Here is a 27,698-nt window from a genome sequence, read left to right on the forward strand (position 1 = left end):
TTTGCCAACCTCTGGTCTAAAGCTTTAATTAGCCAAGAAAGTTAGAGAACCTGTCCAGTGGTGACTCTGGATCTACTTGTTTCAGGGCCTGATCTTATTATTCTCTGATCTCTCTTGCTTCTATAGCTCCAGTTTTCTCTGGGGACTTTGTCCATAGCTGAGAAAGGACCATCTTTTTGAACAGCCCCCTGGTCGCTGGCATTCCCCCAAAATAGCCTCTGCCTCTAGATCCAAACTTCTAGAATCAGGAGGTGGAGGGGGCGTATCCTCTATAAACTACAAAGAATCCAGTCCTAGACAGGAATAGGGAAGAACTTCTCTCCAGCTAAAGAGGGAAAGCAAAAATAACTCCACCGATCATATCAAAACACCAGAAAGAAGTTCAATAAATATCTGCCTTTGGTATTTATCCACATCCCAGTGACTTGACACAACAGCCTGAGAGAAAGAACCTATTCCAAGCCCCAGCCAGGGAGTGGTAACACTGGAGTGTGGCCTCTCAAGTCAGGTCTCAGAACTGAGCAGGGATGAAGACCTAGAATGAACAGGGAGCCAGCAGACCCTCAGTCCTCCCTCCCACAGATGCCTGTGACCCCTCTCACTGACTGTCCTGATCTGAGACTTCAGTTGTTAAGAGCTCAGTGCCACCAACAGGGAATCCTGGTGACCAGCCCCCCATGCCCTTCAGACCAGGACAAGTAACTTTCCTCACTCCATGGCGAGAGGAACATCTTCTACATCTCGGGGGACTGCGCCCTGGAGCTCACGCCTGATCTCGGGGGACAGCTGCGGATGCGGCTGCAGTCGGAGCAGTTCCAAGAGGGCGTCTTTCTGATCTGTGGCCAGGTCTGCCTTGTAGCGCTGGACCAAAGTCAGGAGGCACTGGTGCCAGAGCACAGGCAGTTCGCGCCTCTCTGTCCGGAAGCCCAGGAAGTGGAAGACCAGGGCATCTAGCACCCGGTAGGGCAGCGCATACTTCTTATCCAGCAACAGTCGCAGGAAGATGCTGTTGGCACCGCTGTATTCCATCTCAGCAATTTTCAGCATGGCTGCACTGGTGGGAAAGGGTTAGTGGTGGGGGGGACGCTGGAGGGAAGATCTGCTCTGCCCTGTCCCTTTCCTCCTCTCCTGGCCCCCGCCCTGTACTATTCCTAAGGGGGCCATCTCAGGCCTTCTTCTCACCTACCTGATCTTACACCCACCCTCAGCCTGTTAGGTCTCTGCGGATTCACACCAAACCCCTACCTCTCACTCAGTTGCTCATCTCAGTATCTGGCTAGAATATATTTAAGCATCTGAAGATCTCCACCCCTAACAAACTTTCTTCTCATGTTCTCCATTCATTCATTCAACTCCTTACTGAGCACCTGCCATGTGCCAGGCACCGGGCTCCTGTTTGGGGGGGAACTTCCATTCTAGTGGAGTAGCGACATGCTCAGAAGCTTAAACAAGCCACAGACCCAGGGCTATTCCTAGGTCCTTCCCCACTCTGTCCACTCCCAGCCCCCACCCTGGGATACTCCTATCTGGGTATCTGCTGACTGTTCTCCATCCTCACCAACACTACCTGGAGTGCAACACAGGGATGGAGCATTTGGTGATGATGCTACCCACGATGATGGCTTCGCGGAGGGTACAGGTGCCAGACTCACACAGGGGGATCAGGATCCCTGGGGAGGGTCAGAGAGGCAGTCATTTTTGAGTCTAGGGTGAGAGAAAGGAGCTAGAGCAGGTTCCCCACCTACCCGAGACAGTCATCTCCCAAGTCAGGCTTGCTGCTTTCACCTGCAGGAGCTCCGGCCCCTCCCTCTCAGTTCCCACCTTTAAACCAGGCTCCAGGCTTGAACAGGGCCTTCTTGAGTGCCATGTAGAGGTGGAAGTTGAGTCGTTTGTATTCAGCGATGTCATCTCGTACCCGGGGGAGCAGGACAAGGTTGTAGAAGCGCTGAGCCATGCGTTCCTTGAGGTTAGAGGCAAAAATCCTAGGTTTGGGGGTAGGGGGGTAGAATACGGAGGGAGATCCCTGGTCACTTGGTAGCCAGGAGCTGGCACTTTATTACTTTTTTTTTAAAGATTTAAAAACTTTATTTGAAAGACAGTACATGCACAAGCAGGGAGGAAGGGCAGAGGGAAAGGGAGCAGCAGACTCCCCTGCTAAGCAGGGAGCCTGATTTGGGGCTTAATCCCAGGGCCCTGGGATCATGACTTGAGCCAAAGATAAGACACCTAACTGACTGAGCCACCTGGAGCTGGCACTTTAAATAATCACTGTGGATGGTGCACATAAGAGATCTGAGGGGTGAGTAGGAGTAAGCTGTGTGCAGACACAGATTAGGGAGGGCTCAGGAGGGGCTACAAGATGTATCCAAACAAAGGGAGCGCTCTGTCTTTGGGAAAGCCAGAGCTCTCTGCTCTTCACCTTTCTTCCCTGACATAGATTTTCTTTACCTTGCTGTCACGAGGGACCCAAGTGTGCCTGGGGAGCCACAGACTTCAGAGGCCCCTCTGATACACCAGGGGTTGTCCCCCAGTAGTTCTAAGCCCCACTTCTGAAAACTCATCACAGCAGAGTCTCAACCAAGTCCTGGCTCCGAAACATGAAACAGGAAAGCTGGGAAAACCGTGATGTACAGAAACACAAGCTAGAGCTCTGGGGCAAGGCAAAGATGTAATGACAGTAGCAGAGAAAGCTGCACCTCCACCCCCACTGCCACCTACAGACCCCAGGCCGCCCTAACCCCCCTCTTCTACCTCGTGGCTTGGTACATGGCGGCTGCAGTCCAGGCCTCAGGCTCTGTGATGTACAGGATTTGCTCCCAGTTGGAGAGCGCAGGGATGATCTTGAAGGCCTTGGGCAGTTTCCCACTGCGGTACTTCGATAACACCTGGGGATGAGGGCGCTGAGTCATCGCTGCCCATGACACACAAGCCATGTGCTGCATGCCATGTCCTCATGTGGTTGGTTTTCACAGATTAGCTCACTTAATCCTCACCACAACCCTGTTAGGATGTGCTTTTATGCCCTTGTTTTCCAGATAGGGAAACCAAGACTAGAGTTAAGGAACCTTACCCAAGGCTACCAAGTCCCTGAGTGGCAGAGCAGGTATCTTTTAAGTTTGCTTTTGGCCACTCTGCCTCATTTGTGAGGGAACACAAAGCCTTAGGTGGAGCCCACAGCCCCTGGGAGGGTATTTGATCACGGCTCTCCTCTCAGCTCTTACCTCCCGGACCCCTCTGTAGACCTCTAGGACCCGGGGGTCCAGCTGGGGCATAGGAAAGCCTGACACCTCTGACATAACCATCTCGACTTCCGTCTGCTTTTCGGTTAGCTTCTCCATGATGATGTCAGCCAGGGTACGCCTAAGAGTAGAGGAGGTGTGGGAGGGAAGGGGAGAGGGCGGTGGTCAGTCTGGGAAGCTCTAGACTTCCTGCACAGTCCCTCATGAGCTCTAATACACTTGTGATCCCGCTGGGATGTGTGGCCCCAGTTTTCCTGAGCCCTACCACCCACCACAGAATCCTGAGCAGTGTGAGGACCCAAAAGTCATTCATTTTGGGACAAAGCTGATAGCTGTGTGGAGGTGGAGGGCCTGGACTCTGAAGTCAGTCAGCCTGGGTTCAGATCTTGGCTCTTCCTCTCCCTGTATGACCCTGGGCATACTTGGCCTCTCTATGTCTCAGTTTCCTTATCTGTGAGACCGGGACAGTAACAGTGCCTAACTCATAACGTCAGCACAAGGATTACAGGAGTTAATGTTTGCATGTTACTTAGAACTCTTAGTACACAGCAAGTGTACAGTAAGCATTGCCTATTTCAAACACATCTATCGAGTGCTGGCAACATGCTAAGGGATCTCCTATTACAAAGTCCTGATCTGGCCTCTCTAGAATGCCAGACACATCTCTGTTATTTTCCAAGATTTCAAGCAACTGGGGCCATTAAGGAGAGACTATGACACAAACTTCCCCCCAATTTCACTTTTTGAAATTTATGGAAAGATTTCTAAGATTAATAATATTTTTCTCAGTTTCCTTGCACAGAGCATATCAAACATAACCTTATCAGGATGGTTTAGAATTATTGTCACATTGGGCTTTGGTAGAATGATGTCTTCAGAGGCTGCTAAGGCATATCTAAAATGGCTATTTTCGGGATCCCGGGTGGTGCAGCAGTTTAGCGCTGCCTTTGGCCCAGAGCGTGATCCTGGAGACCCGGGATCAAATCCCACGTCGGGCTCCCGGTGCATGGAGCCTGCTTCTCCCTCTGCCTATGTCTCTGCCTCTCTCTTTCTCTCTGTGTGACTATCATAAATAAAAAAAAAAAATTTAAAAAAATGGCTATTTTCTCAACAGTAGGCATTGAAGCAGGATTTTCCAGATTATCTCATATAGGCTGTACAACATCTCATAGAGGTGTCATTATTGCCCTTATTCAGACATAGGAACTGATATCCAGAGACGTCAATAACTCACCCAGGGTCTCAGAGCTCTCAAGTAAGGAGAGAGTCAAACCCTGGTCTTTCAGCCTGCAATCCAAGTACTTGACAATACACTATAATGTGCCCCCAACTACATGGGCCCCTGACTGCTGAGTTCACATGGGTCTGGTTTGCTTTCAGAAGTTGCCAGCTGTCATTTCTCAGGACTATCAAGAATCCCTGTTTTGGCAGCTCCAAGCAATAAAATCATCCTGCCAATCATGTCAGAATACTATATTACAAAGGAGTTTGGAGGTGCTGAGAACCAAGGGCCCTCTGCCAGGAGAAGCATACAGCCCAAGTACACACTTTGTGACGTCTACTTTAGCTGCTGGGCATCAGTGTGGGAAACTGGCTCATTTCCTCACTGTGTTCTCAGTGACCACGGAACTTATCCTTCAGCTTCTGTGTCTTTTCTCAATACTATCAGCAACGAGAGATGCATTTAGCTCCTAAAAGCCTAAGAACTGGGATCCCTGGGTGGCGCAGCGGTTTGGCGCCTGCCTTTGGCCCAGGGCGCGATCCTGGAGACCCGGGATCGAATCCCACATCAGGCTCCCGGTGCATGGAGCCTGCTTCTCCCTCTGCCTATGTCTCTGCCTCTCTCTCTTTCTCTCTCTGTGACTATCATAAATAAATAAAAATTTAAAAAAAAATAAAATAAAAAAATAAAAGCCTAAGAACTAAGAAGAGTATCATATAAATATCACAGGGTCAGTATGAACTAGTTGAAGGTCTTTATTCTAGACCTCCCTCCCCTGGATCAGAATCTACCAGCTTAAAGAGTTTGCATGTAGGAGCTTCAATGCCCACCTGTTTGGAGCTGCCATTTAGGATACAGGGCAATAAACTGTGCTCCTAAACAAGGGTGAGTCTGCCCATCAGGGAACATTTGGCAATACCTGGAGACATTTTTTGGTTATCAAGATTGGGGAAAAAGGTCACTACTGGTGGCTAGTGAGAAGTTAGGTATGCTGCCAAATACCTCTCACTGCACAGGACAGACTCGACAAAAAAGAGTTTTATCCAGCTCAAAGTGCCAGTAGTGCTGAGGATGAGAAACCCTAGCTGATATGAAGCTGAGAGTGTGAAAGAGATCTGGCCAAGGAAATCGAACTTAGCACTGAGAAAACTGAGCATAACAAAACCAAATGGAATAGGATGGATCGCCCCGAGGCATCATGAAAAAAGACCCTGTAGCTGTTTCCCCAGCCAGTCTGAGCAGTTCTATAACAAGTGGACAGGTGGGCAGGAAGTTGGGGTCATTCTGAGGAGGGGCCAGTTTTGCCAAGTTGGTTCCCCACAATCAGCTATGCTCAGGGCCCTTCCCAAAGGCAGGGAACCAAAACTGGCAGGGCATGTGCCTCCTTATAGAAAACTGCACCTGGACCTGACATCCCAATCCCTAGGCCATGCTAGCCCTACCTGGCAGGAGGGTTCTTGTTCATGAACATCTCAATGGCCCGCTCATCCTCAGCATCCACAACAACTTCTGTGTGATGGCCTGCCCCCGTCATTGTGGCAGCCTTCTCCAGGGTGGGCCAATCCTCATCCTCGTCATCTGATCCGTCCTGCGGGACTCCCGGACCTAGAAGAGAGGATAAAACAGATGAGCAAGGCAGGGAGTTGGGGAGGGATGTAGAGGTCAATTCAACTTTACCCATCATGTAAAATACAGACCTCACATGTGCTTATAACAGATAGAGATGGGGGCAGTGGAAGCACGGATGCACCCACTGTCTTCCAGTTCCCAGGGGCTTCCTGGTCCCAATCTTGCTTGAGAGACAAAGTGTACAAATATGAGCCAAGTAGATAGTGATGCCAATGAGTAGTCAATCGTTAACACCCTAGACTCAGTTATTTGGCAGGAGCTGTTCTAAACACTGTACCTAATTTTCATAATGCCAACAAGTAGCTACTTCTATCCAGTTTCAGGTAGGGACTCCTAAGCATAGGAAAGTTAAGTAACCTGCCTGAGGAAGGTAGTCTGAGTTTAGACTGTACATTCTTCACTTTTTTTTGCTCTATGAACATTGTAGGGCTTCATTAAATGCCAAAATAAAAGGTAAAGGCAGTGTATACCACAGGTATGTAAAAGGTAATAACAACAGAGGATGGTTAGACTCTGGACAGGGAGTACAAGAGCTGGAGGAGTGTGCTCCAGACATGGGTAACAACACTGCCAGGAAGGCTTGGTTACAAGAGCATCTGATAGGCAGTAGCAAGAAATAAGGCTAGATGGTCAAAGTAAAGCCAGATTGTGGAGGGCTTGAGGTCAGGCAATGCAGTTCAGATTTTAATGAACAAACCCCTCTTTTTAAAAAGAACTAACTTATTGGAGATAGACTGTGCATATGTCTGCACTAACAGGACCAAGGGCAGGGGCAGAGGCAGAGGGAAAGGGAGAAGCAGACTCCCTGCTGAGCACAGACCCTGCCATGAGGCAGGAGGCTGGATTCCAGGACCCTGGGATCATGAACTGAGCCAAAGTCAGATGCTTAACGACTCAGCCACCCAGGCACCCCTGGAACAACCCATTTTTATAACTGGTTATTGGAAAGCTATAGGTGGTTGGGCATCTGGGAAGGGATGTAATATCCGAACAGAAAGAAATGTTACACATGAACAGCTCATTAAGAAAAGAGGCAGTGTGTGATAAAAGCTAAATGGGGGAGGGGATGTGCCAGATGTTTTGTGTCTACATGCTAACAAACCCCAAATCTGTGCTTGTAGGTATATTTCCCTTTACTCTAGCTCCCTCCTGTAGAGCACCTCCTGGATGAGCCACAGGCAATTAAAACCTCACCTGTCATCAACTGAACTCACTCTTTTCCTTCTAGGTCTATACTACTCACTGTGTTTCAGATCTAAGTAAATGGCACTACCATCACCAAATACTGAGCCAGAACCTGGTAGGCCTGCCCTTGCCCCCTGCCCACACCCCAATTACACAATCAATTACCATGTCCTATTGAATTCTACCTCAGACTATCTCTCAAATCCTTCATAGTTCTGCCTATGCCTAGATCAGGGGCATTGCTTGCCTGTATTCAACAATCCCCTAACTGGTCTCCATATTCTGCAATAGCCCCCTGCTGTCTTTAGGACAGCTTTAAATCCTAAACATAGCCTCCAAATCTTTTGTAGATTTAACTTCTACCTACCTTACTACTATTAGCCCATTCATTCAGCGAACAATGAGAGCCTATTATATGTGAGGCATTGTTCCGAGTGTTGAAAAAAATTAGTATAAAAGGCAACTTGGGGCACCTGGGTGGTTCAGTGGTTGAGCATCCGCCTTTGGCTCAGGTCGTGATCCCAGGGTCCTGGGACTGAGTCCCATATCAGGTGCCCCTCAGGGGCCTGGTTCTCTCTCTGCCAATGTCTCTGCCTCTCTCTCTAAATAAAATATTTAAAAAATAAGTAAAAGAGAAACCTACAGAGCTTACGTTTGAACAGGAAAGATAGATAATAATAAGTATTAAAAGAAGACAAGTGCTATGAAAAAAGAACAGAGTTGAGAAGTCAGGAGTGTAGAAACAGAGGTAAGGTGTATTTCTTCAAAAATTTTATTTGGCCGGGGGGTGGGGAGGAAGAGAGAGAGAAATAGAGAGAGAGAGGGAGAGAAACAAGCAGACTCCCTGCTGAGTGCAGAACCTGACACTGGACTCAACCCCAGGACCCTGAGAATTTCCTTTTTCTTTTTTTTAAGATTATTTATTTGAGAGAGAGCGCATGCATGCGCACACACATGTGCACACACAGAGGGAGAGGAAGAAGCAGCCTCCCCACTGAGCAGGAAGCCCAACGTGGGTCTCAGCCCCAGAACTCCGAGATCATGACATGAGCCGAAGGTAGGTGCTTAGCCAAATGAGGTAGGTGCTTAACCAAGGTGCCCCGTGTATTTCCATTTTCAATGAAGTGCAGGCCTCTCTGAGATGGTGAACAATCAAGAGAATAAGCCTACATGGGTAAGAAAACAGAAGGAATAACCAGGACAAAAGCCCTAAGTTAGTATGTTTAAGGAAAAATAAAGCCTGTATGGATGAAGAGAGTAAGGGGAAAGTAGTAGAAGAGGTCAGATTGGCAACAGGGGCAGATCATGGAGGTCTTTTAAGTCATCCAATTATTGTGAGTGGACTGTAAGGGTGACTGTATGCTAATTAGGAAGCTACTAAAAATAATCCAGGTGAGAGATTATGGTGGTTCAAATAGGACTGTGTTCCAAGGTGATGAGATGTGGTCTGACTCTGATTTATTTATTTATTTATTTATTTATTTATTTATTTATTTATTCATTCATTCATTCATTCATTCATTCATGAGAGAGAGAGAGAGAGAGACAGAGACACAGGCAGAGGGAGAAGCAGGCTCCATGCAGGGAGCCTGACGTGGGACTCGATCCCGGGTCTCCAGGATCAGGCCCTGGGCTGAAAGCGGTGCTAAATCACTGAGCCACCCGGGCTGCCCGACTCTGATCTATTTTGAAGATACGAGTCAACAAGATTTCCTAACATATCAAATGTGGAATAAGAAAGAAATCCAAGGCTTGCCTTGATCAAATGGAAGGATAGCATCCTATTAACTGAGCTGATAGTGGGAGGAGCAGGTTTGGCGAGAAGATCAGGATTTCTGTTTTGGACACATTAAATTTGAGATCTCTTGGGACGCCTGGGTGGCTCAGCGGTTGAGCGTTTGCCTTCAGCTCAGGATCAAGTCCGGCATCGGGCTCCCTGTGAGGAGCCGGCTTCTCCCTCTGCCTATGTCTCTGCCTTCTCTCTGTGTCTTTTATGAAAAAATAAATAAAATCTTAAAAAAAATAAATTTAAGACGTCTATTAGATTTCAAATTGGGGATGTCAAAAAGGCAGCTAAAATAGAAGAATCTGATTTTCATGGAAGAGATCAGGGCAAGAATACAAGGGTGGGAACAGTTACCAAATAGATGGTACTTAAACCGTGAAATGGATGACAGCACCAGAGAAGAGATATGAAAAGAAGAGGTCCAAGAACCAAACTTGTGGCATATCAATGATAAAAGGCTGGGGACAAAAGAGCCAGCAAAAGATGCTGAGAGGTGAAGAAGTACTAAAACAGGAATGGGATGGCTCAGAAGCCAAGTAAAGATACCGAACCCAGGAGGCCAGTGTTTAATTGTGTCAAACACTGCTCTCAGGACAAATGAAAGATGAGACCTGAGAAATGGATTAAGTGACCCGGAGGTCAACACTTACACCCTAAAAAATTAAAAAAAAAAAAGACCATCTTTTTATTAGTCTCTCTCCCTCTTTATAGCACCTAAACAATATCGTTCATTCTGCTTAGAGCTCTCTCTCCACTAGTTTTCAGCACCAAAGTCATGTAACCTAGGAACCCTGACCCCCAAAACTAATGCTCTTGTTTTAAGATGAAACTATACTTAAAAAAAAAAAAAGATTTTCATTTATTTATTTACAAGAAACACACAGAGAGAGGCAGAGGCATAGGCAGAGGGAGAAGCAGGCTCCCCGCTGGGATCCCGACGCGGGACTCCATCCCAGGACCCCGCGATCCTGCCCAGAGCCCAAGGCAGATGCTCAACCACTGAGACACCCAGGTGTCCCAAAACTATACTTTCATCATGAAATGTATTATTCGAATCGTCAATTTAATTGTCTCTCAGGTTAGACCGTAAGATCTTGAAGTCAGGGTCATGGCTATCTTGCTTCCTTTTTTACTCAAAACCATCTAAACTCCTACCTAGCACAGTGCAAAGTACGGACTAGACAACCTACAAGAATGTACAGAACAGATGGATAAACGTTAGGAGTGCTCAATGGTGTGACCAATTAACTTCTTGTTGGTCTTAGAGACTGCCTAGACGCAAGCATCTAAAGCAACAAGTGGGCATAGAGAGCTCTGACCACCCTGAATCTATTCCAGGGCTGGGTCTCCCATTTCATCACCTTTGCAAGGGTGTGATGCGGACTCCTTATTCAATTTCACTTTTTTTATTCCAAAGGATTCCCCTGGCAGAACCTTTTGGCCGTCTATCTACTTCCCCCTCCCTCCAAAACTAACCACCCTCTGCCTGGCACCCCCCCTCCCCCACTTACCCAGACGCGTGGTGCGCTCGCGCGGGGCTGCGGCCTTATTCCCAGTCCCATGCTCGGTCTCGAGTTCCTCCTGTTGCTGCCGCGCTTGCTGCAAAATCCGTCGGGTCAGCCGGGGCCCCACATACTCTTCGTCCTCCTCTCTGGTCCCACGACCCCGCCGCTTCTCCCGGGGCCCTGCCCGCGCCGCGTCCCCAGCCAGGATTTGCTCAGCCAGCGGCGCATGTTTTTCCTGGCCTGCAGCTCCGCGAGCCGGCTTGAATTTGGGCATTTTTTTCCAGAACTCTGCCAGAAAGGCTTACACGTGGGGTACAGACGAGGAAAAAAAAAAAAAAGCCTTGAGCGCACTTGCGCCGTGAAGTCCCAGCTCCCCAGAGGCCCCCGCGGAGCTCACAGCGCCTCCCGGCGTCCGGAGGCCGGGAAGGCCATCAGCGCCGCCACACCCCGTAAGAGCGGGGCCTGGAGCCAGCCGGTCCCCGAATGAACTCACTGCTTCTAACGCTGGCTTCTGCAAGTGGTGGCAGTCCGAGCGGTGGTTTTCTACTTTCATAGATCGAGGACCTCTGTTCCCAGCCAAACGTGGACTTGCCTAGCTGCGAAGCCGGGGCCAGAGTTGGGTAGTGACGTCACTGGAGGCGTCACCGAGGAGATGCCTAGACCTGCCCCTGTTCCTCGTGGGCGCGTCGACTGGACGCTCTCCTTTTGCGTCATTTCCGGAGCACCTCCCTCGGCCGAAGCTTTCGTTAGGGGTCTTCACTTAGTGTGGGCGGCCAGAGACTACTGTGATCCGATTGTTTGTTCCTGCCATCCTCCTGGCCCGATACCATGGGAGTGACTTGGTAGGCCCGCAGGGGACTTTTTTGGGCGGCGCTCGGGGTCGGGAAGGGCCCCGGAGCCCGGAGTGTACCGGGAGGAGGGCCGGGACCAGGGACCGCGGTCCCCCATGAGCTGATGAAGATAAGATATCTTCGGAACGTGTGGGTGATGGAGACGCTGCGAGGGCTGCAGATTCTCCGCGCTTGTTTGCTCGGAGACACTTCCCTTCGTCCTGAAAGGCGGCAGGTGAAAGGTTTTGTCCCAGGAGCCCATCAGTGGTTGTGTTCCTCCTTCCCAGGAGGCCATAGGGCTGCCCGAGGTGGAAATTAAGGATGCCCGAACTAGGACCCAATCTACAGGCGTAGCTAGAGGAGGTAAAGGATAGGCAACGAGGAAACCGTCTTTTTGTAAAGATTTTCTCCTGCCCCTCCCTACAGCCACTTAATGCAGTTAGACCGGCCCGTGTCTGGTTCTGGTGCGGCCGTCTTAAGATTTTCGGTCTAGAGGAAAAAAAAAAAAAATAAGCAGCAGCAGCTGTTGGGAGGTAGATTGGGGTTTAGGCACGTCACCTCTTCAGAATTCGTTTCCTACTATGTTTAATTGTATGGTTGGTGTAACTAATTACTATGGACTTTTAATCTCTCAACATGATATAAGTGGGGTGGCAGAGAAAGGTATGGGCCTAATGCTCTTGGAGGAAATGCTAGATTTTAGGGATTGTTTTGTTTTGAATACCGGTAAGTATTAGCACGTTTCTAGTCAGGGCTGGAGCCTGTGGGAACCACTCTTTTTTTTAAAAAAAATTTTAATTTATTTATGATAGTCACAGAGAGAGAGAGGCAGAGAGAGGCAGAGAGACATAGGCAGAGGGAGAAGCAGGCTCCATGCGGGGAGCCCGACGTGGGATTCGATCCTGGGTCTCCAGGATTGCACCCTGGGCCAAAGGCAGGCGCTAAACTGCTGCACCACCCAGGGATCCCCGGAGCTAGTCTTTCTGATAGCTCAGGTTCTTGTAGGCTTGTCGGTTACTGCACCTGTGTTTTCTGCAATGGATATTTTAAGCCTTTTCGAAGTTTTCTAGTGTAAGGGAGTGTATGAGGGTTGGAAGGAAAAGCTTGCAGCATAGAGGCTTGGAACCTGAAAGCCCCTGTTCTTTCAGCAGAAGACAGAAAGACGGAATGGGCCCTCAGTCTGTTGGGACCCTTAGCAAGTATATCACACTCCTGGTATTTCGGACCCGTGTAACGTCAGTTTAGATATTCTCTTATGTTTGTCAGTAAAGGCACGTTATCCATTGCTTCTGAGTTCATCTTCTGATGGAGAGTAGGGACAATTTTTAGCAACAGCAGTAGTCCCTCCTTTCCTCCCTCCCTCTGTGGTTGATTGATCATAAAGTAATGTCTTTGAGAATTCAGTAATATGTATGGTTTTTGTTTAGTTAAGTGTACCACCTGAAGTATTTATGAATTTTTTTTTTAATCTGTTTCGTTTTCTTAGAAGCATTTTAACCGGCAACTACTTGTTTAGGGAAGCAATCTAGTATAGTGAATAAGAACACAGACATGGAACCAGCATGCCTGGCTTTGAATCTTGGCTATACCACACCAAGCTATGTGACTTTGTGCAAGTTACTCAACCTCTTTGTTCTTCAGTTTCCTTACTTATTACAAGGAGATAAATAATAGTCATCTTCTAGGGCCGTTGTGAGGATCCAAATAGTTCATTTGTCTAAAGGCCTTTTGGACACTGCCTGGCACGTGGTTGGTGCTTAATGATTGTTACCTACTATTATTTTTTTTTTTAAGATTTTATTTATTCATGAGAGACAGAGAAAGAGAGAGAGAGAGAGAGGCAGAGACACAGAGGGAGAAGCAGGCTCCATGTAGGGAGCCCGACGCGGGACTCGATCCCAGGTCTCCGGATCAGGTCTCGGGTTGAAGGCAGTGCTAAACTGCCGAGCCACCCGGGCTGCCCCGTTACCTACTACTCTTAAGGGGGGGTCGGTTTCACTTACCATAGAAGGAATCTTGGAAATAACATTTTTATCTCATTGTTTTGATTTTATTTTTGTACATATCGTTGCCTCTGACTCCTAAAGATTACAGACTTGAGGCTTGCTTTCTCTTTGATCCTAGGGCTGTTGAATAGAATTTTCCATATTGGCGGAGATGTTCCATAACATCACTGTCCAATATACTAGCCTCTGGTCACATGTGGCTATTGAGCCTTTGAAATGGGGTAGTGCAGCTGAGCAGTTGAAGTTTTAATTTAACTTGTTTTATTAGTTTAAGTGTAAATAGCCACATGTGGTTTGTGGCTACTGTACTGGACAACACACCTTCAAAATGTTAGAGAATTGGTAAAAACATACTAACCTCAAACAGATTTTCCTAATTTAGGCAGAACTGAAGGAATTGCAAAGGACATCAGTGTTATGGATTACTCTGTGTGCCACCTAAAACTGCTTGAATGTTGGCACATGTGTCCTGGTTGGAAAATGCTGCTGTGATAGGAATTTCACTAAGTTGGTAGGAGTGTCCTGAGACCTGTGTTCTAGTTCTTAGTGGAGCTGTTAGGAACTGTGAGCCTCTTATTTCCTCATCTTTAAAATGAGAGAGACGTTCAGGATATATGGTCTCTAAGATAACTCCTGGCCCTGAGGAGCTGTGATTCTGTGTGTGAATGAATGGCTCAATGAGTGTGCATATGCCTCTGAATACTTATGATTTGGTCTTTTCCCTTTCAGTGTATCCCAGATGCCTGTGGCCGAGGGCAAGAGTGTCCAGCAGACGGTGGAGCTCCTTACTCGGAAATTGGAGATGCTTGGGGCAGAGAAGCAAGGAACATTTTGTGTGGATTGTGAAACCTACCATACAGCTGCCTCCACTCTTGGCAGCCAAGGTCTGTGAGATGGGTCTGCAGGGTGACTGGACCCTCACTTGCAGTTGATTGACATTCATATTCATTGAAATCTTTATGCTCATTTCCTAAGCGTGGCATTCTTGAACATGTGGCAGATGTTTCCGAATCCATTAAATCCTGATCCTTTGACTGGTGCTACAGGCTTCATAATTATACTTCAACCAACTCCCTTGGTGATCTTTTCATGCACTCTTAAGTTTGGGAGAGGCTCCTTGTAGGCTCAGAAGTGTATGATTCTTTCATAACATTAGAGTTTTTAGAACTTTCTGCAGGAAGTCTGATTCCCACACCTAGCCAGCAGCCTTAGATACCTCATTGGCATGACCTTGACCATTGAATCAACTTTTTTTTTTGATATATTGAGATGGGCTGTGGATGGTGGTGGTGATGGTAGGGAGGCAAAGAATCTTTTTTTTTTCTTTAAGCTTTTATTAAAATTCTAGTTAGTTAACATTAAGTGTCATATTGGTTTTAGAAGTTAGTGATTTGTCACTTAAATATAATCCCAGGTGCTCGCCATAACAACAGTCTTCCTTAATTCCTGTCACCCATTTAGATCCCACCCACCTCCCTCCATCAATCCTCAGTTTGTTTTCTTGTTAAGTCTCTTATGCTTTAGCTTCTCTCTCTTTTTTCCTCTCCCATACATTCAGTTGTTTTGTTTTTTAAATTGTATGTATGAGTGAAATCATATTGGTATTTGTCTTTCTCTGATTTATTTCATTTAGCATAATACACTCTGTGTTGTTGCAAGTGGCAACAGTTCATTCTTTTTGATGATCAAGTAATACTCCACTCTGTGTGTACGTGTATGCACCCCATTCATGTTGTTGCAAGTGGCAAGATTTCATTCTTTTTGATAGCCAAGTAATATTCCATTCTCTATGTGTGTTTGCACACCACATCTTTTTTATCTATGCATCGGTCGATGGAAATTTGGGCTCTTTCCATAATTTAGCTATTGTTGATAATGCTACTAAAAACAACAGGATGTATGTTCCCACTTTTACTCTGTATTTTTGTATCCTTTGGATAAATACCTATAGTGCAATTGCTGGGTGTACGGTAGTTTCTTTCTTTAAATTTTTGAGAAAATTCCATATGGCTTTCCAGAATGGCTGCACCAGTATACATTCCCACCAACAGTGTAAAGGGATCCCCTTTCTCTGCATTCTTTTTTTTTTTTTTTTAATTTTTATTTATTTATGATAGTCACAGAGAGAGAGAGAGAGAGGCAGAGACACAGGCAGAGGGAGAAGCAGGCTCCATGCACCGGGAGCCCGATGTGGGATTCGATCCCGGGTCTCCAGGATCGCGCCCTGGGCCAAAGGCAGGCACCAAACCGCTGCGCCACCCAGAGATCCCTTTCTCTGCATTCTTGCCAACATCTGTTGTTTCCTGTGTTAGAGAACCTTTGTATAGGAGTTAGGAACTTGGATTCTCTTAGTCTTGGCTCTGCAGTAACTTGACCTAGGACATTTCCAAAGCACAGTGATTAGGAATCTAGATCATGGAACCAGAGAACTAAGTTCTGGTCACATACCAACTGCAACTTAGGGAAGTCCCATAACCTGTGACTGTTTCTATGCCAGTCATTTGCCCGTTTCCCCATAAATCCATTCCCCAGACCTCTCCTGCAGACATTTGCCAGGCTCCCTTTTAGTCACTCTTGGCCAGTGAGGGCACTGGTAAAGGTTAGAGGACTGAAGACAGGGAGAGTACAGGATCTCTCCTGCTTTGGGTGGTGTCTCTGGCTATGACTATGTCTCTTCCTTGGTGTTAGCTCCTGCTGTTTGGCCCTTGTGTCTGGCTCTAATGGCAGTACATCCTCTCTTTTTCCTTCCAGCTTTACGGGATGGTAGTAGCTTGCTCTGCTGCTAATATTTGGGTGGCTTCACCATTTATTTGTTTTTTTTTTTGGTTTCTCCAACCTTGGTATTTCATTCCCTGTATTAAATCCCCTCTAATGAAACTATTTGCTATGGGCTCTGTTTCTGTATCTTTCCACGACAGTTCTGTCATTTGTTTGTTTTTAAAATTTTATTTATTTATTCATGAGAGACACAGAGAGAGAGGCAGAGACACAGGCAGAGGGAGAAGCAGGCTTACCAGGTCCCGGGATCACGCCCTGAGCCAAAGGCAGATGGTCAACTGCTGAGCCACCCAGGCATCCCCAGTTCTGTCATTTGTAAAATGAAAATATCATAGTACTGATCCCTTAGTGTTATTGTGCTAATTAATTAGTTACTATGTGCAAAGCACTTAGAACTGAGGTTGTGTTGTATAGTAAGTAATAAATATAAGAGTTCTGAGGTTCATCATCAGTAAAATGATGAACTTTTTTTCTTTTTTTTTTTTTTAAAGATTTTGTTTATTTATTCATGAGAGACAGAGAGAGAGAGAGAGAGAGAGAGAGGCAGAGACACAGGCAGAGGGAGAAGCAGGCTCCATGCAGGGAACCCAATGCGGGACTCAATCCCGGGACCCCAAGATCACGCCTTGGGCCGAAGGCAGGCACCAAACTGCCGAGCCATCCAGGGATCCCTAAAATGACACTGTTACTGGTAGTTTTGCCTTCTTCAATAAGAAGGTGGGATAAAAAACAGATAACAGTTCCAAAATCATCTGGAAAACAAAACATTTGTGCATAGATAGACGATGGCATACCATGTTTATGAAACTATCTATTGTAGAGCCATGTTTTCCTATTCTGACCTTTAATTTTTAAGGAGTTACAGTCTAGTCGGGGAGAGGACATATTTGTGGCAGATAGTGGGGTGGAATGGAAGGAGCAATAAACTTGAGGGCAGAAGGCCTATATTGGAGTTCCAGTTCTGCTCCTTGCTGGCTCCTTGCTTTAGATCACAAGTTTCATAGGGACCAGCATTATCATCACCAGAGTGCTCATTAACAGATTGCTTGGCCCCTCTCACAGTTTTCCACTCAGTAAGTATGGGCTGGGGCAGATAATTTGCATTTCAACAAGTTCCCAGGTGGTGGTGGTAGTGCTGCTGTTGCTGGTCCAGACTTACTGGCTTCATTTTCTTCCTCTGTCAAAGGGGCACAGTAACACTGGTTTTGCTTGCTTCACAAGTTTGTGCTGATACAGACAGCCCAGGTGGCTCAGCGGTTTAGCGCCGCCTTCAGCCCAGGGCATGATCCTGGGGACCTGGGATCAAGTCCCACGTCGTACTCCCTGCGTGGAGCCTGCTTCTCTGTCTGCCTGTGTCTCTGCCTCTGTGTGTGTGTGTGTTTCTCATGAATAAATAAATAAAATCTTAAAAAAAAAGTTTGTGCTGATACAAAGATACTTCATTGTGATTTTAAAGATACTGTTGTCTACAAACAGTTGACAGTGCCTTCTTCATTAAAAAAACCTTAGTTGACTTTCAAAATGTTTTCAAGACAGTAAGAGCACCTGCAGACTCCTGTAGTATGAATTAGGTAATTACAGTGAGTTTGCACAAGAACAGAATGAATGATAGATCAGCTTTGGGTTGTTTGTTTTTCAGGGTTGAAATGTTTTGCTCTGGGTTTAGCAGGAGGTAAAAGGTACCCATTGGCACAAGTGGTCAGGAGGGATGTGGAGAAAGGTTGGTGCAGAGCCTGTTGAGTTCTGGAAGTAGCAGCAGAGTGGAGGCCTATGTAAAGGTCTCTCTGCCCCATCTCGTTTCCACTGTTAAGCTCTCATTCTTGCCTAGAATATCTTTCCTTTTCTATGTGGCCAAACCCTACCTTCTCTTTGTATCATAGTTCAGGTGCTATTTTCTCCACGAAAGTTTTTCCTATTGACTCTTGCACACTTTGATCCTTTCCTGCTCTGGTCTTTTCTTCCTTCCAAAAAGATTTCTGGTCTATCCCACATAAGCGTTTTGGTCTTACTATCTCCTTAATAGTTTTTTATTGTCTTATTGTCTCTAATGAGAGTGTCAGTTTCCTGAGGTCAGGTACTAAGTCTTCTATTTGCATGCCTCTTAAACCCTAGCACGATGTTTGGGATGATTAAGTACTTAGTAAATACTTTATAGCTAAGTCTTCATGAATACTTGGGATTGTGGTAGTGTATCCATTAATTCTTAGAGTGTATAAACAGGGGATCTTGCTTTCTATTTCTCAGTTAACCAAACATATGTAGCTTTCCTTCTTGCAGTAAATCTCTAGTAGTAATCAATGAGAAAACTCATTTCTCAGAGACTGGAAAGATTGGATGGGGCTTGAAATGAGACCTTCTGATTCCAGATCCTGAGTTCTTTCTGTGAAAGTGCTGATTGCTTCCCAAGTCAGCTGATGCCTTATAGCACTCCAGGGGTTCATCATTACCTTCAGGGTAAAGTCCAGACTTCTTGAGGCATGGAAAATAAGTCTTACCATAGCTTCACTCTGGCCTTCCTTTCCAGCCTCAAGCTCAGATACTCCCCTTTGCTGCTTCTGTGGGGCCTCTTCTTTTATATCAGGAAGGAGGCCAAAGGAGAAAGGGAAGGACAGAGAAGAGAGCATTTGCTTCATTTTTGTATACTCAAATGCTTTTAATATTACTTCTTATTTTCCTTATTACATAACATAGGATTATACAGAAGACTATGGGAAGTCTCTGTGGGTGATTGATTGTCATCATTAAGCACCCATCTGTGGAGCCCATCATTCAAGAACTAAACTTACCAGTGCTATGGAAGTTCCCTTATGCTCCTCATATTTCCTGGGGAATGAGCTTTTACCACATACTGCCTTGCCCACTGCTCTTCTTCCTTCCTCTTTGTGGAACAGACTGTTGGTGAGGGGATTACCCTCCATTGCCCTCCAAGATGGCTGAGGTAGTGGCAGATTGCCATCTGGCCCTGTTCCATGCATTTGACTATTCCGAGGCTTGCCAACAAAGATCCTGATGCTGATAGGCTCTCTGTCCCTGTAGGTCAGGCCGGGAAACTGATGTACGTGATGCACAACTCAGAGTACCCTTTGAGCTGCTTCGCCCTTTTTGAGAATGGCCCTTGCCTTATTGCCGACACCAACTTCGATGTGCTCATGGTGAAGCTCAAGGGCTTTTTCCAGAGTGCCAAGGCCAGCAAGATTGAGACCCGGGGTACCCGTTACCAGTACTGTGATTTCCTAGTGAAGGTGGGCACAGTCACCATGGGGCCCAGTGCCCGAGGCATCTCTGTAGAGGTAAGACCTTGGGGGAAAAGGAGCAGTATATGCTGAAGGGCTGCTCAGCAGAGGGATTGGTGGATTTCCACGTCCCTCTGAGTGCAAACCGCTGTTGATGCCTTCCTGATCCTGTCCCCAGAGCATCTGTGCTTCTCTGTCTCTGCATCTTTTATCCTTTCTTTAGTCCTTCGGGCTCTGGCCCAGGGTGAGAGTGGGAAGCTGGGGTTGCAGTGGCAGAAAGCTTAGGAAGGCTGGCTTGCTGGAGGAGGGAAGGGATAGCCAAGGGAGACAGGTTGATTGTGATGTGGAGGAACTGGTCACCTGTCACAAGGACTGGAGCAAACCAGGGGGAGACAGTGTACAGGTAACTTTTGGGTGGTGGGCCCTAAATCATGTAACTACACCCCTCTCCATGGTATACTTTAAGATAGGTCTCAAAGGTTGTGTAGCAGAGATGAGCCTTTCCTTTTGATATGCTGTCAACTTTCTTTCATGGTGGAAAGAAGTTTGTGTGGTGATTCCATCTCTGAGGTATATGTTGGAGACCGCAAAGAGGGAGTGTGGCAGTAGCTGGCTTTGGAACCAGTGAAATTCCTCAGTCTGCTATGTGCCCAGCTCTGTGTGAGGAGAAAAAAAATTAGTAAGCTATAGGGCCTGCTTTTTGAAAATGTGTGATTGAGAAAATGAGTGAATCTGAAACACACCGACTGTTTTTTAAGTTAATTTTTAAGGCATTCCCAGGCACAAATTGCTTTGGGAATTCGGGCCAATGAGAGCACTGCTGACTTTGGGGATTGGGATGCTTTCTGCAGGAGTAGCATGTAAAGAGGGATTTATAATGTAGAGATGTGGGAATAGATGAGGCCCACAAAGCATTCCAGGTGGAGAAAAGGGCCTTAGTAGTGATTACTGCTCTGAAACTCCAGTGACCTCTGGGACCAAAGTTTCCTGACTTCTTTTGGCTTGTGATATACCTTGCATTAGCTGAGTCCCACTGGGAACCCACTGTCTGCTTATCCTTCACATTTCTAGCTTTTTTAGTACAGATACATCCCAGCTCTTTTTTACTTGTTTCTCCTTATGGTTACTAGTTATTTTTCTTGCCATCCCTCCAGTGAAAAACTAGGAAAAAGGAATGAGAAAGTCTAAGGTGTATCTCCTTTGGCCCCTGCCACATGGGTTGGGAAATTACTTCTTAGAGTTAGGTGGGGTCTATCTTGGGGGTAATGTTTGGTCTTAAAGAGACTTAGTGTCTACTTTTCTCTCTGGTCACACACACACACAAACACACAAACACACATCCTTACTTTTCTCTCATTCTTCATTTTCTCTCTCAGACTTTTTCTAGCTCTCCTTCGATCTTAATGCAGCATAGTAGGGACTATACAGTTCTGAGATCATCAAAAGGGGCCTGTATCAAAAGGGGACTTTTGGTCTTGTGGGTTGGGCTGTAGGTTGATAACTCCTAAGATGAGATGAGAATGCCAGAGATGCCTAAAGGGAATAATGCTGGGTATATGGAATCCCAGGTGTTTGGGTTGAGTATTTCCTGTGGAGCAACACTGTGTTAAAAGGTGTTTGTCTTTGGTTTGGGGCTGGAGAATTTAGGAGCAGGGGGTAAGAGGTATAAGAGAAGCAGAAGACCTTGTCCTTGCCTCACTCACCCTTGTTCTATGTTCTTTTGGCCCTAGGTGGAGTATGGCCCCTGTGTGGTAGCTAGCGACTGCTGGAGCCTACTGCTCGAGTTCTTGCAGAGTTTTTTAGGCAGCCACACGCCAGGAGCCCCAGCAGTGTTTGGGAACAGACATGATGCTGTCTACGGCCCAGCAGATACCATGGTCCAATACATGGAACTCTTCAATAAGATCCGCAAGCAGCAGCAGGTGCCGGTGGCTGGGATTCGTTAGTGACTGGCAGCTGCCCAGACAAGCTCTGTCACCAGGGGGACTGCATAGAAGGAGCAGGTGCTGCACCCTGAGGTCCCTGGACTCCAGAAACCCAGGGCAGACATGGAGGCTTCTCTCCCTCTTCCCAGCTGTGACTTTTGTTCTGGGGCTCTGGACTCCCTTCCCCTGACCCTCACACACAGCCCCCCCGGCAGCTGCTTCACCCTACGTCTGCCTTACTGGACTTGGCCTGTTCTCAAGAATGGTAATTATGAAGAGTGGAGAAGTGTGGAGCTTTCCTGCTTTAGGGGAAAAGGTAGGACAGGGCTGTCCCTGCCTAGTGTTGGTGGGGAAAGCAGTCTTTGTCTCCCAAATATCAAGGATTTGGCCTAGGTCCGCAGTGGACGGGTTGGGCTGGGCTGGGCTATAATAAAGGCCTTTTCCTCTACTCCAGGGATGCAGCTGGGCCTTTCTTGGAGAAGGAGTAAGAGGCATAACTTGGTGTGATGGCTATCATTTCCTGACCTGTTTGCTGAAATGAATTGTGAATTAACCTTTCTAGGGTGTTGCTGGACTCCTTTGGAGTCTCCCTCTGGCATCCTTCCATTCTGTTGTGAATGAGGTTAAGCCACATGCTAAGCTGTTATTACAAAGAGGACCTAAATCATAATGGCTCCTAGTAGAAGTTTATTCTCTCTTCTAATAGTACAGACGTAATCAGGTGGTCTGGGGCAGGTTTAACTGTACACGGTCACCAGGACCTCAGTTTCTTTTTATCTTGTTCAGCCAACCTTAGGGTGTTGATCTTGCCCACAAGGTCAAAGCAGACTCATCAGCCCCATGTCTAGAGAGTAAAGCAGTTTCTTTTTAAAGGGTATGACCTGGAATCTCTCCTATCAGCGTGGCTACACTTCGCTGAAAGGGACATTCAGATATATAGCCTCTTACTTGGGTAGCCACGTGTCCAGTTAAAACTCAGGGGCTTCTGTGACTAAAAAATGAAGGAGAAAATGGATGTGGAGGCCCCCTCTGCTACATGAAGCTCAATGGATGTGCCCAGGTGGGCCCTTGGTGGTTATTTTGCAGAGTAACCCCTGTAATGAAGCTCTTTGTGAATCAATTGGGCTAGGATAGATGCCAGAGCCACTTGTGAGTTTAGCTGGCTTCTTCACACTGGGCAGTCAGTTCTGCACCTCTTGCTTAAGGGTTCATGGCTTCTTGAGCTCTTTGTCCTAATCTCATTTAAGCCTCCTTGCTGCTCATTGGACTTACATTGCCTGCCCACCTGACTCCTGCTGTAGAAATGTTCAGTTGTGCTAACATTGATATATACAGGCAGGGATGGTCTTAGGAAACATGTTAATGTACATACTACAATGTTGTCCCTCACTGAAGGTACCCAGATCTAAAGCCTCTGCAACAAGAATCAGGAGGCAGTCATGTTTCCCTTGTAGCTTTGGCTGGCGGGAAGCTCAGTTTAACTTTATAACTGCAGGACCTGCTGGCTGCATTTTTTGTTCTCTTTTGTCCCTGGCTTTTTTGTTTGGCTCTTTTTCCTATTTTTGCTTTTTTAACTGAGGTGTGTTTTAGATGTCATTTACACACAATAAAATGCATAGTTTTTGGCTTTCAGATTTATATTTGCTCTTGTCCAGCTTTATCTGTTTGTATTTTTCCGTAGGCTACCTCATATATTTTGTGAGATGAGACAGCATTTTGAATATAATGTATTCTTGAAAATATACAGAGGTTGAGCATGGTAAATATGACTCTAGATGTATGCATTTTAGGGAGAGACTCTGTTTTCTAAAAATGAATGAATAGTATAAACTTACTATAGTTTGCCTTTTAGACACAATTTTGGTTCATACATTTCCAGTATTCTTCACTTTTGTTCTTTTTCCCTTATTTCGAGCATACATTTAATCAGTTTTAAGTCCAGTGAGTACCAGATCAAACTTTATGAACTGTCACTTGGGTACTTGTGTCCGTCTTTGCCTTTTGCATCAACTAAAAAAAGTTTATCACTAAAAAAGGCAGGTAATGCAATACATTTCTTCATTTAGCAAATATGGCTCTACTAGTGAAGTTGCCAAAACTAAACTGGTAACTAGTGGGAAGGGTCCAGATGTCATCTAGCTTTTGTATGCAAGCCTGAATGGGACTTTCAAGAGTAGTTTAGGATTATCACTATATGATTTTTGAAAGTTCAGGTTGGATGAAAGTTTAGGAGCTTTGGTATAAATTTAAGGAAAAAAAGGCAAACTGATCCTCATTTTATAAATGTAAACTTAAACTCGGCTAGTTCATAGAGATGCCATATGTTTTGGTTTAAATCTGATGTTTTTTCTTCTATACTAGACTTGTCTTCCTACATCTCCTTCTTTTGCTTGCAGATGCCTTACCCCTGTCTCCATCTGTAGCCACCCCCAAAAGAGTAGTAACTGGAAAATTTCTAAGACTGTGCCAACATGTCACCTTGGTGGGTACCTTTGCCAGAACCACATGGAAATCTGCCAATGTAAACACTCAAAGCTATGCAGGGCAGCTGTAGGACTCATCTAGTTTTCCTTTAACTAGGAGATGGGGGGGCAGCTGTGGGCTCCCACAGAGGTCATGCTAAGAGATGAGGCTAGAGATGGGACCAAATTTCAGGCTCAGGACCCCTGGCAACCTGGGCCTCTGTGTGGTGCCAGGTGATTTTAGGTGGGATGTGGAAAACTTATATTAATACTTACATCTTATTCTAATGTATATTAGGAAAAAGCAGAACTAGCACTTTATTCCTTAGGATGAGGGTAAGTTTTTAAGAAAGAGTCCATTTATAAGAACTATTCAAATTATTTGACAAGTGATACCTGCAAATGACAAAATCTGTGATGGCAGAAGGCAAATGCTGGGATTTGGGGAACCCTATGTTCCACTTGTGTCTGGTCCATCACTTTTATCCATCAGTGGTTCCTTCTCTGGCTGTTCTTTCCTTATCTCCTGTGCTGTTGTGATTCTCTGGACTCCTTCTCAGGCTGCCTCCTGCTTGCTTGCCTCAGATCTTGAGTATCAAATGGTCAGTCACATTTCCCCTGCTGTCTGTTGGTGTCCCTGTTCCACTGAAGAAATACTGAAAGACTCACCATCACCATTCCTTTCCACCACCAGGTCTTCCCCAACCCAGTGTCCAAGTGTTCCATTCATGAGGCTTCAGGATGAGGTAGTGAAATTTTTCTTGTCAAATCCTGGATGGTAAAGGAGAGCAGTTAGAAATTCCCACCTATGCATGCCCTCCAGGTGTCAGGAATTGAGACTCTGAGAACATAGGAAGGGCAATAGCCTGAACATTTTGAAGATGTGAATACAGTAGATCTGGAGCCAGGCACGACTGATGTATGGCCTCACTGTCTCCAGGCTCATACCTGTAATTCCCAATATTGTTTTTCCCTCTCTATAGCCATCTGCTCTGTATCTTAGAGCTGTCTGGGCTCCTTGGGCTGCAGGCCCAGTCACAAGTGCCGCGTGGCATGGCTGAAACTAGTTGTATTACAAGTTTGGTCCTCTCCTTGGGGTTGGTGTCTTTGGACTGGGCTGCAGGCCCAGTCACAAGTGCCGCGTGGCATGGCTGAAACTAGTTGTATTACAAGTTTGGTCCTCTCCTTGGGGTTGGTGTCTTTGGACTTTGAGCAGTCTCTTCTTGCGGATGGACTCTCCCCCCAAGGTGAGTCTCTGCCATTGTGTAGAACATTATAAAATCAGTCTCTTGGGCTTTAGGTCACCTCGTTTGACCATGATTCAAGACTGAGATCTCTACATTATCCATCCCAGAGGTCATGCAGTCTTGACTTGGCCTCATCTAGGGAAATCTCTTCCCCCTGTGTATTTCATCTTTTCTCAGTAACTGAAACAAACACAAAACAAGACAACATATCTGACAACATACCTGTCTATTCCCTCCCAGATTATGGAGACTGTATTGTGCTTAATGAGAGAGTCTGGTTAGTTGCTGGAGTATGAGCAGATGATGACTGTAAAGTAGTGGTTCTAACTTAGAGCCGCCTAACCTCTGAGGGGAGCCCCCAGAGGCCTAAGGTGCCTTGGAATCAGACATGGTTTTGTATGTGTATGTTTAGTTTTGGGGGAATAGGATTTATAGGGTTTATTAGAGTATCTCAAAGATCTGTGATCTAAAAAAGGGTCTCTAAAAGAACAGATCCTGAAGGGAAACAGCAGGAAGGCAAAGATAAAGCAGACGTGAGGGATCCCTGGGTGGCGCAGTGGTTTGGCGCCTGCCTTTGGCCCAAGACGTGATCCTGGAGACCCGGGATCGAATCCCACATCGGGCTCCTGGTGCATGGAGCCTGCTTCTCCCTCTGCCTGTGTCTCTGCCTCTCTCTCTCTCTCTGTGACTATCATAAGTAAAAAACTTAAAAAAAAAAAAAAAAAAAGACACCTGAACCTGAGCTCCAGGTCCATTAAAAAAAAAAAAAAAAAAGCAGACGTGAAATAATGTTCTACTTGTGTATTGTGAGACCTTCCCCCTGCCACTTAGACTCCTCCTCTAAGGTCTTATCCGGGGTTTTTCCTCCTTTATTTCATAGTCCTCCAGACCTTTCGGTCAGTTTCTGGCAAGTGGGACTATTTTCCTGCTCTTACCTTTCTATTGGTTTTCCCTTCTTTTGTCTCTACACATCCGTGCACACAACCTTTTAGAAATGGGTAAAAGTAAATAATGTATGAAGAATCTTTATAGCTTTCTTGGTTACTCTTGGAGTTACTCTTCCGTTATTACACAGTCCACATTCTGTAGGATCTGATAATTATGCTGTCATAATGGAACTTGACATAATAAGTATATTTTCATCATTCAGAATGATGTCATTGATGAGGCCAAGAAGTAGTTCCTTGCCTCTGTGATAAAGTTAGCAAGTTAAAACAAATTTTTTTGGAACTCTGAGGCAAAGGTTCCTAATTCTCTTGTATTCTCTGCTTTATTTGCCATCCCATTCCTGCCCCATCAGGGCATGAATGAATGGCATGAATTTTGCTGAAATTTCTTTGGAGGCTTTAAAAGAGAGAATTTAGGGAACACATTTATATATCCTAGATTGTCCCAAAGGCAGAATTCAATATTGGAAATCTGTCATGTAGGAAGGGCAAAGCTAGGGACATAGAGGTGACAGGTATTCCAAGGCAGCTATTGCTTTTAGGAGATAGGTGGCTAGGTGCTGGCTGTAGTACTGTACTGAACTTGTCAGGTGACTTCAGTCAAGTTGGCCTTTCTGGGTCTCATATAAAGTGAGAATAATGGTACCCACTTTGCATGCTTCATAGGCTTGTTGACGGACTCAAGGGAGAATAGATGTCAAAAGCTTTGTAGGCAAGGGGATGCCCTCTCTGCTCTTGCTTTTTGATGGTGCTGAAGGTAGTGGTGTTTGGTTAGGATGTTTAAGCTGGGATGTTATAGGAGTACCTGGCTGGCTCAGTTGGAAGAGCATGCCACTCTTGATCTTGGGGTTGTGAGTTTGAGCCCCATGTTGGGTATAGAGACTACTTAAAACCTTTAAAAAAATAATAAAACCTTTAAAGAAAAAAGGGAGTTAGTTATAGGGTCATACTGCTTCGTGGCAGGTTAAAATTCTCCCCCAGTGGAAAGAATGTTATTGTAATAGAGAATGAGCAGTGAGAGAGGGTCCCAAGAAGGTATACGTAGCAAAGGTATATTTTTTTTGTAACCCGATCAGTGAGCATAGTTATTTGACCCATCTCTGGAGCATGGAACTCTGTTTTTAATATTTATTCACAGTGAAAAGATTTTACTTGTTTTTCTACAACCAGAAAGGAAAGAGGCTCTGTTTAAAAAAAAAAAAAAAAAAGGTTGGGGTAGAATTAACTCTGTCTTCTTTGTGGAACATACCCATCCCTGTATCCCTTCACCTCTTAGGCCTTAGTTGTGCCTGTCTCTGAACTATATTTGTGTGGTGCCATGTGTATTGTGATTACACTTGTTACCAGTTTTATCTTTAAGGGAGACTCAGTGTTTTGTTTTGCTTTTTTTTTTTAAGATTACTTATTTATTTATTCATGAGAGACACACAGAGAGAGGCAGAGACACAGGCAGAGGGAGAAGCAGGCTTCCTGCAGGGGACTTGATCCCAGGACCCCAGGATCACAACCTGAGCCAAAGGCAGATGCTCAACCTCTGAGCCACTCAGGCATCCCAAGCTCAGTGTTTCTGATTCTGTTTTCCATTTCTTGTTGATAAACCACTGAAGCTCTTAATTCTGAAACTACACTACAGCCTTTTTGCATAGCCTTCTCATTTAAATGATCTAAAATAGTCTTTTTAGGGATGCCTGGGTGGCTCAGTGA

The 27,698-nt window shown here is 45.9% G+C and overlaps 2 protein-coding genes and 1 long non-coding RNA gene across 7 annotated transcripts in view; 1 reads left to right on the forward strand and 2 right to left on the reverse strand.

Annotated features, from left to right (window-relative positions):
- Positions 1 to 11,213, reverse strand: BYSL (bystin like). The gene is made up of 8 exons (XM_077904039.1): positions 11,060 to 11,213; positions 10,573 to 10,854; positions 5,904 to 6,066; positions 3,222 to 3,360; positions 2,752 to 2,885; positions 1,822 to 1,982; positions 1,568 to 1,670; positions 1 to 1,054 (listed from the first exon to the last, which is right to left on the reverse strand). The coding sequence occupies exons 2-8, from the start codon at positions 10,838 to 10,840 to the stop codon at positions 709 to 711; spliced, it is 1,314 nt and encodes a 437-aa protein (XP_077760165.1). The 5' UTR covers positions 10,841 to 10,854; positions 11,060 to 11,213; the 3' UTR covers positions 1 to 708.
- Positions 8,190 to 21,840, forward strand: MED20 (mediator complex subunit 20). Of its 2 annotated transcripts, none has more exons than XM_077904054.1 (4): positions 8,190 to 8,332; positions 14,132 to 14,286; positions 19,217 to 19,470; positions 21,144 to 21,840. In XM_077904054.1, the coding sequence occupies exons 1-4, from the start codon at positions 8,322 to 8,324 to the stop codon at positions 21,357 to 21,359; spliced, it is 636 nt and encodes a 211-aa protein (XP_077760180.1). In that variant the 5' UTR covers positions 8,190 to 8,321; the 3' UTR covers positions 21,360 to 21,840. The 2 variants fall into 2 exon arrangements, with proteins under 2 accessions (XP_077760180.1, XP_077760179.1); XM_077904053.1 differs by lacking the exon at positions 8,190 to 8,332 and adding an exon at positions 11,249 to 11,408.
- LOC144317533 (uncharacterized) overlaps positions 13,386 to 27,698 on the reverse strand; it is a 17,173-nt gene continuing 2,860 nt past the window's right edge. The window contains exons 1-5 of one of the 4 annotated variants that reach the window (XR_013383537.1): positions 25,983 to 26,313; positions 24,197 to 24,571; positions 18,967 to 20,069; positions 18,676 to 18,749; positions 13,386 to 15,777 (exon numbers count right to left, since the gene is read on the reverse strand). This is a non-coding gene — a long non-coding RNA (uncharacterized LOC144317533). Of the gene's footprint in view, positions 15,778 to 18,675; positions 18,750 to 18,966; positions 20,070 to 24,099; positions 24,572 to 25,982; positions 26,644 to 27,698 lie in introns of those variants that run through there. The other 3 variants (XR_013383538.1, XR_013383534.1, XR_013383536.1) reach the window with 3 other exon arrangements.

Source organism: Canis aureus, chromosome 7 (assembly GCF_053574225.1).
Source record: "Canis aureus isolate CA01 chromosome 7, VMU_Caureus_v.1.0, whole genome shotgun sequence".
Lineage (NCBI taxonomy): Eukaryota > Metazoa > Chordata > Mammalia > Carnivora > Canidae > Canis > Canis aureus.

Excerpts from the sequence above, each read along its gene's own strand:
- BYSL (XM_077904039.1), bottom strand. The coding sequence starts at position 10,840 with ATGCCCAAATTCAAGCCGGCTCGCGGAGCTGCAGGCCAGGAAAAACAT. Across the intron at positions 6,067-10,572 it reads CGAGCGCACCACGCGTCTGG|GTCCGGGAGTCCCGCAGGAC; the intron begins GTAAGTGGGGGA and ends CCTCTCTTCTAG. Across the intron at positions 3,361-5,903 it reads AACAAGAACCCTCCTGCCAG|GCGTACCCTGGCTGACATCA; the intron begins GTAGGGCTAGCA and ends CTCTACTCTTAG.
- MED20 (XM_077904053.1), top strand. Across the intron at positions 14,287-19,216 it reads CTCCACTCTTGGCAGCCAAG|GTCAGGCCGGGAAACTGATG; the intron begins GTCTGTGAGATG and ends CTGTCCCTGTAG. Across the intron at positions 19,471-21,143 it reads CCCGAGGCATCTCTGTAGAG|GTGGAGTATGGCCCCTGTGT; the intron begins GTAAGACCTTGG and ends TTTTGGCCCTAG.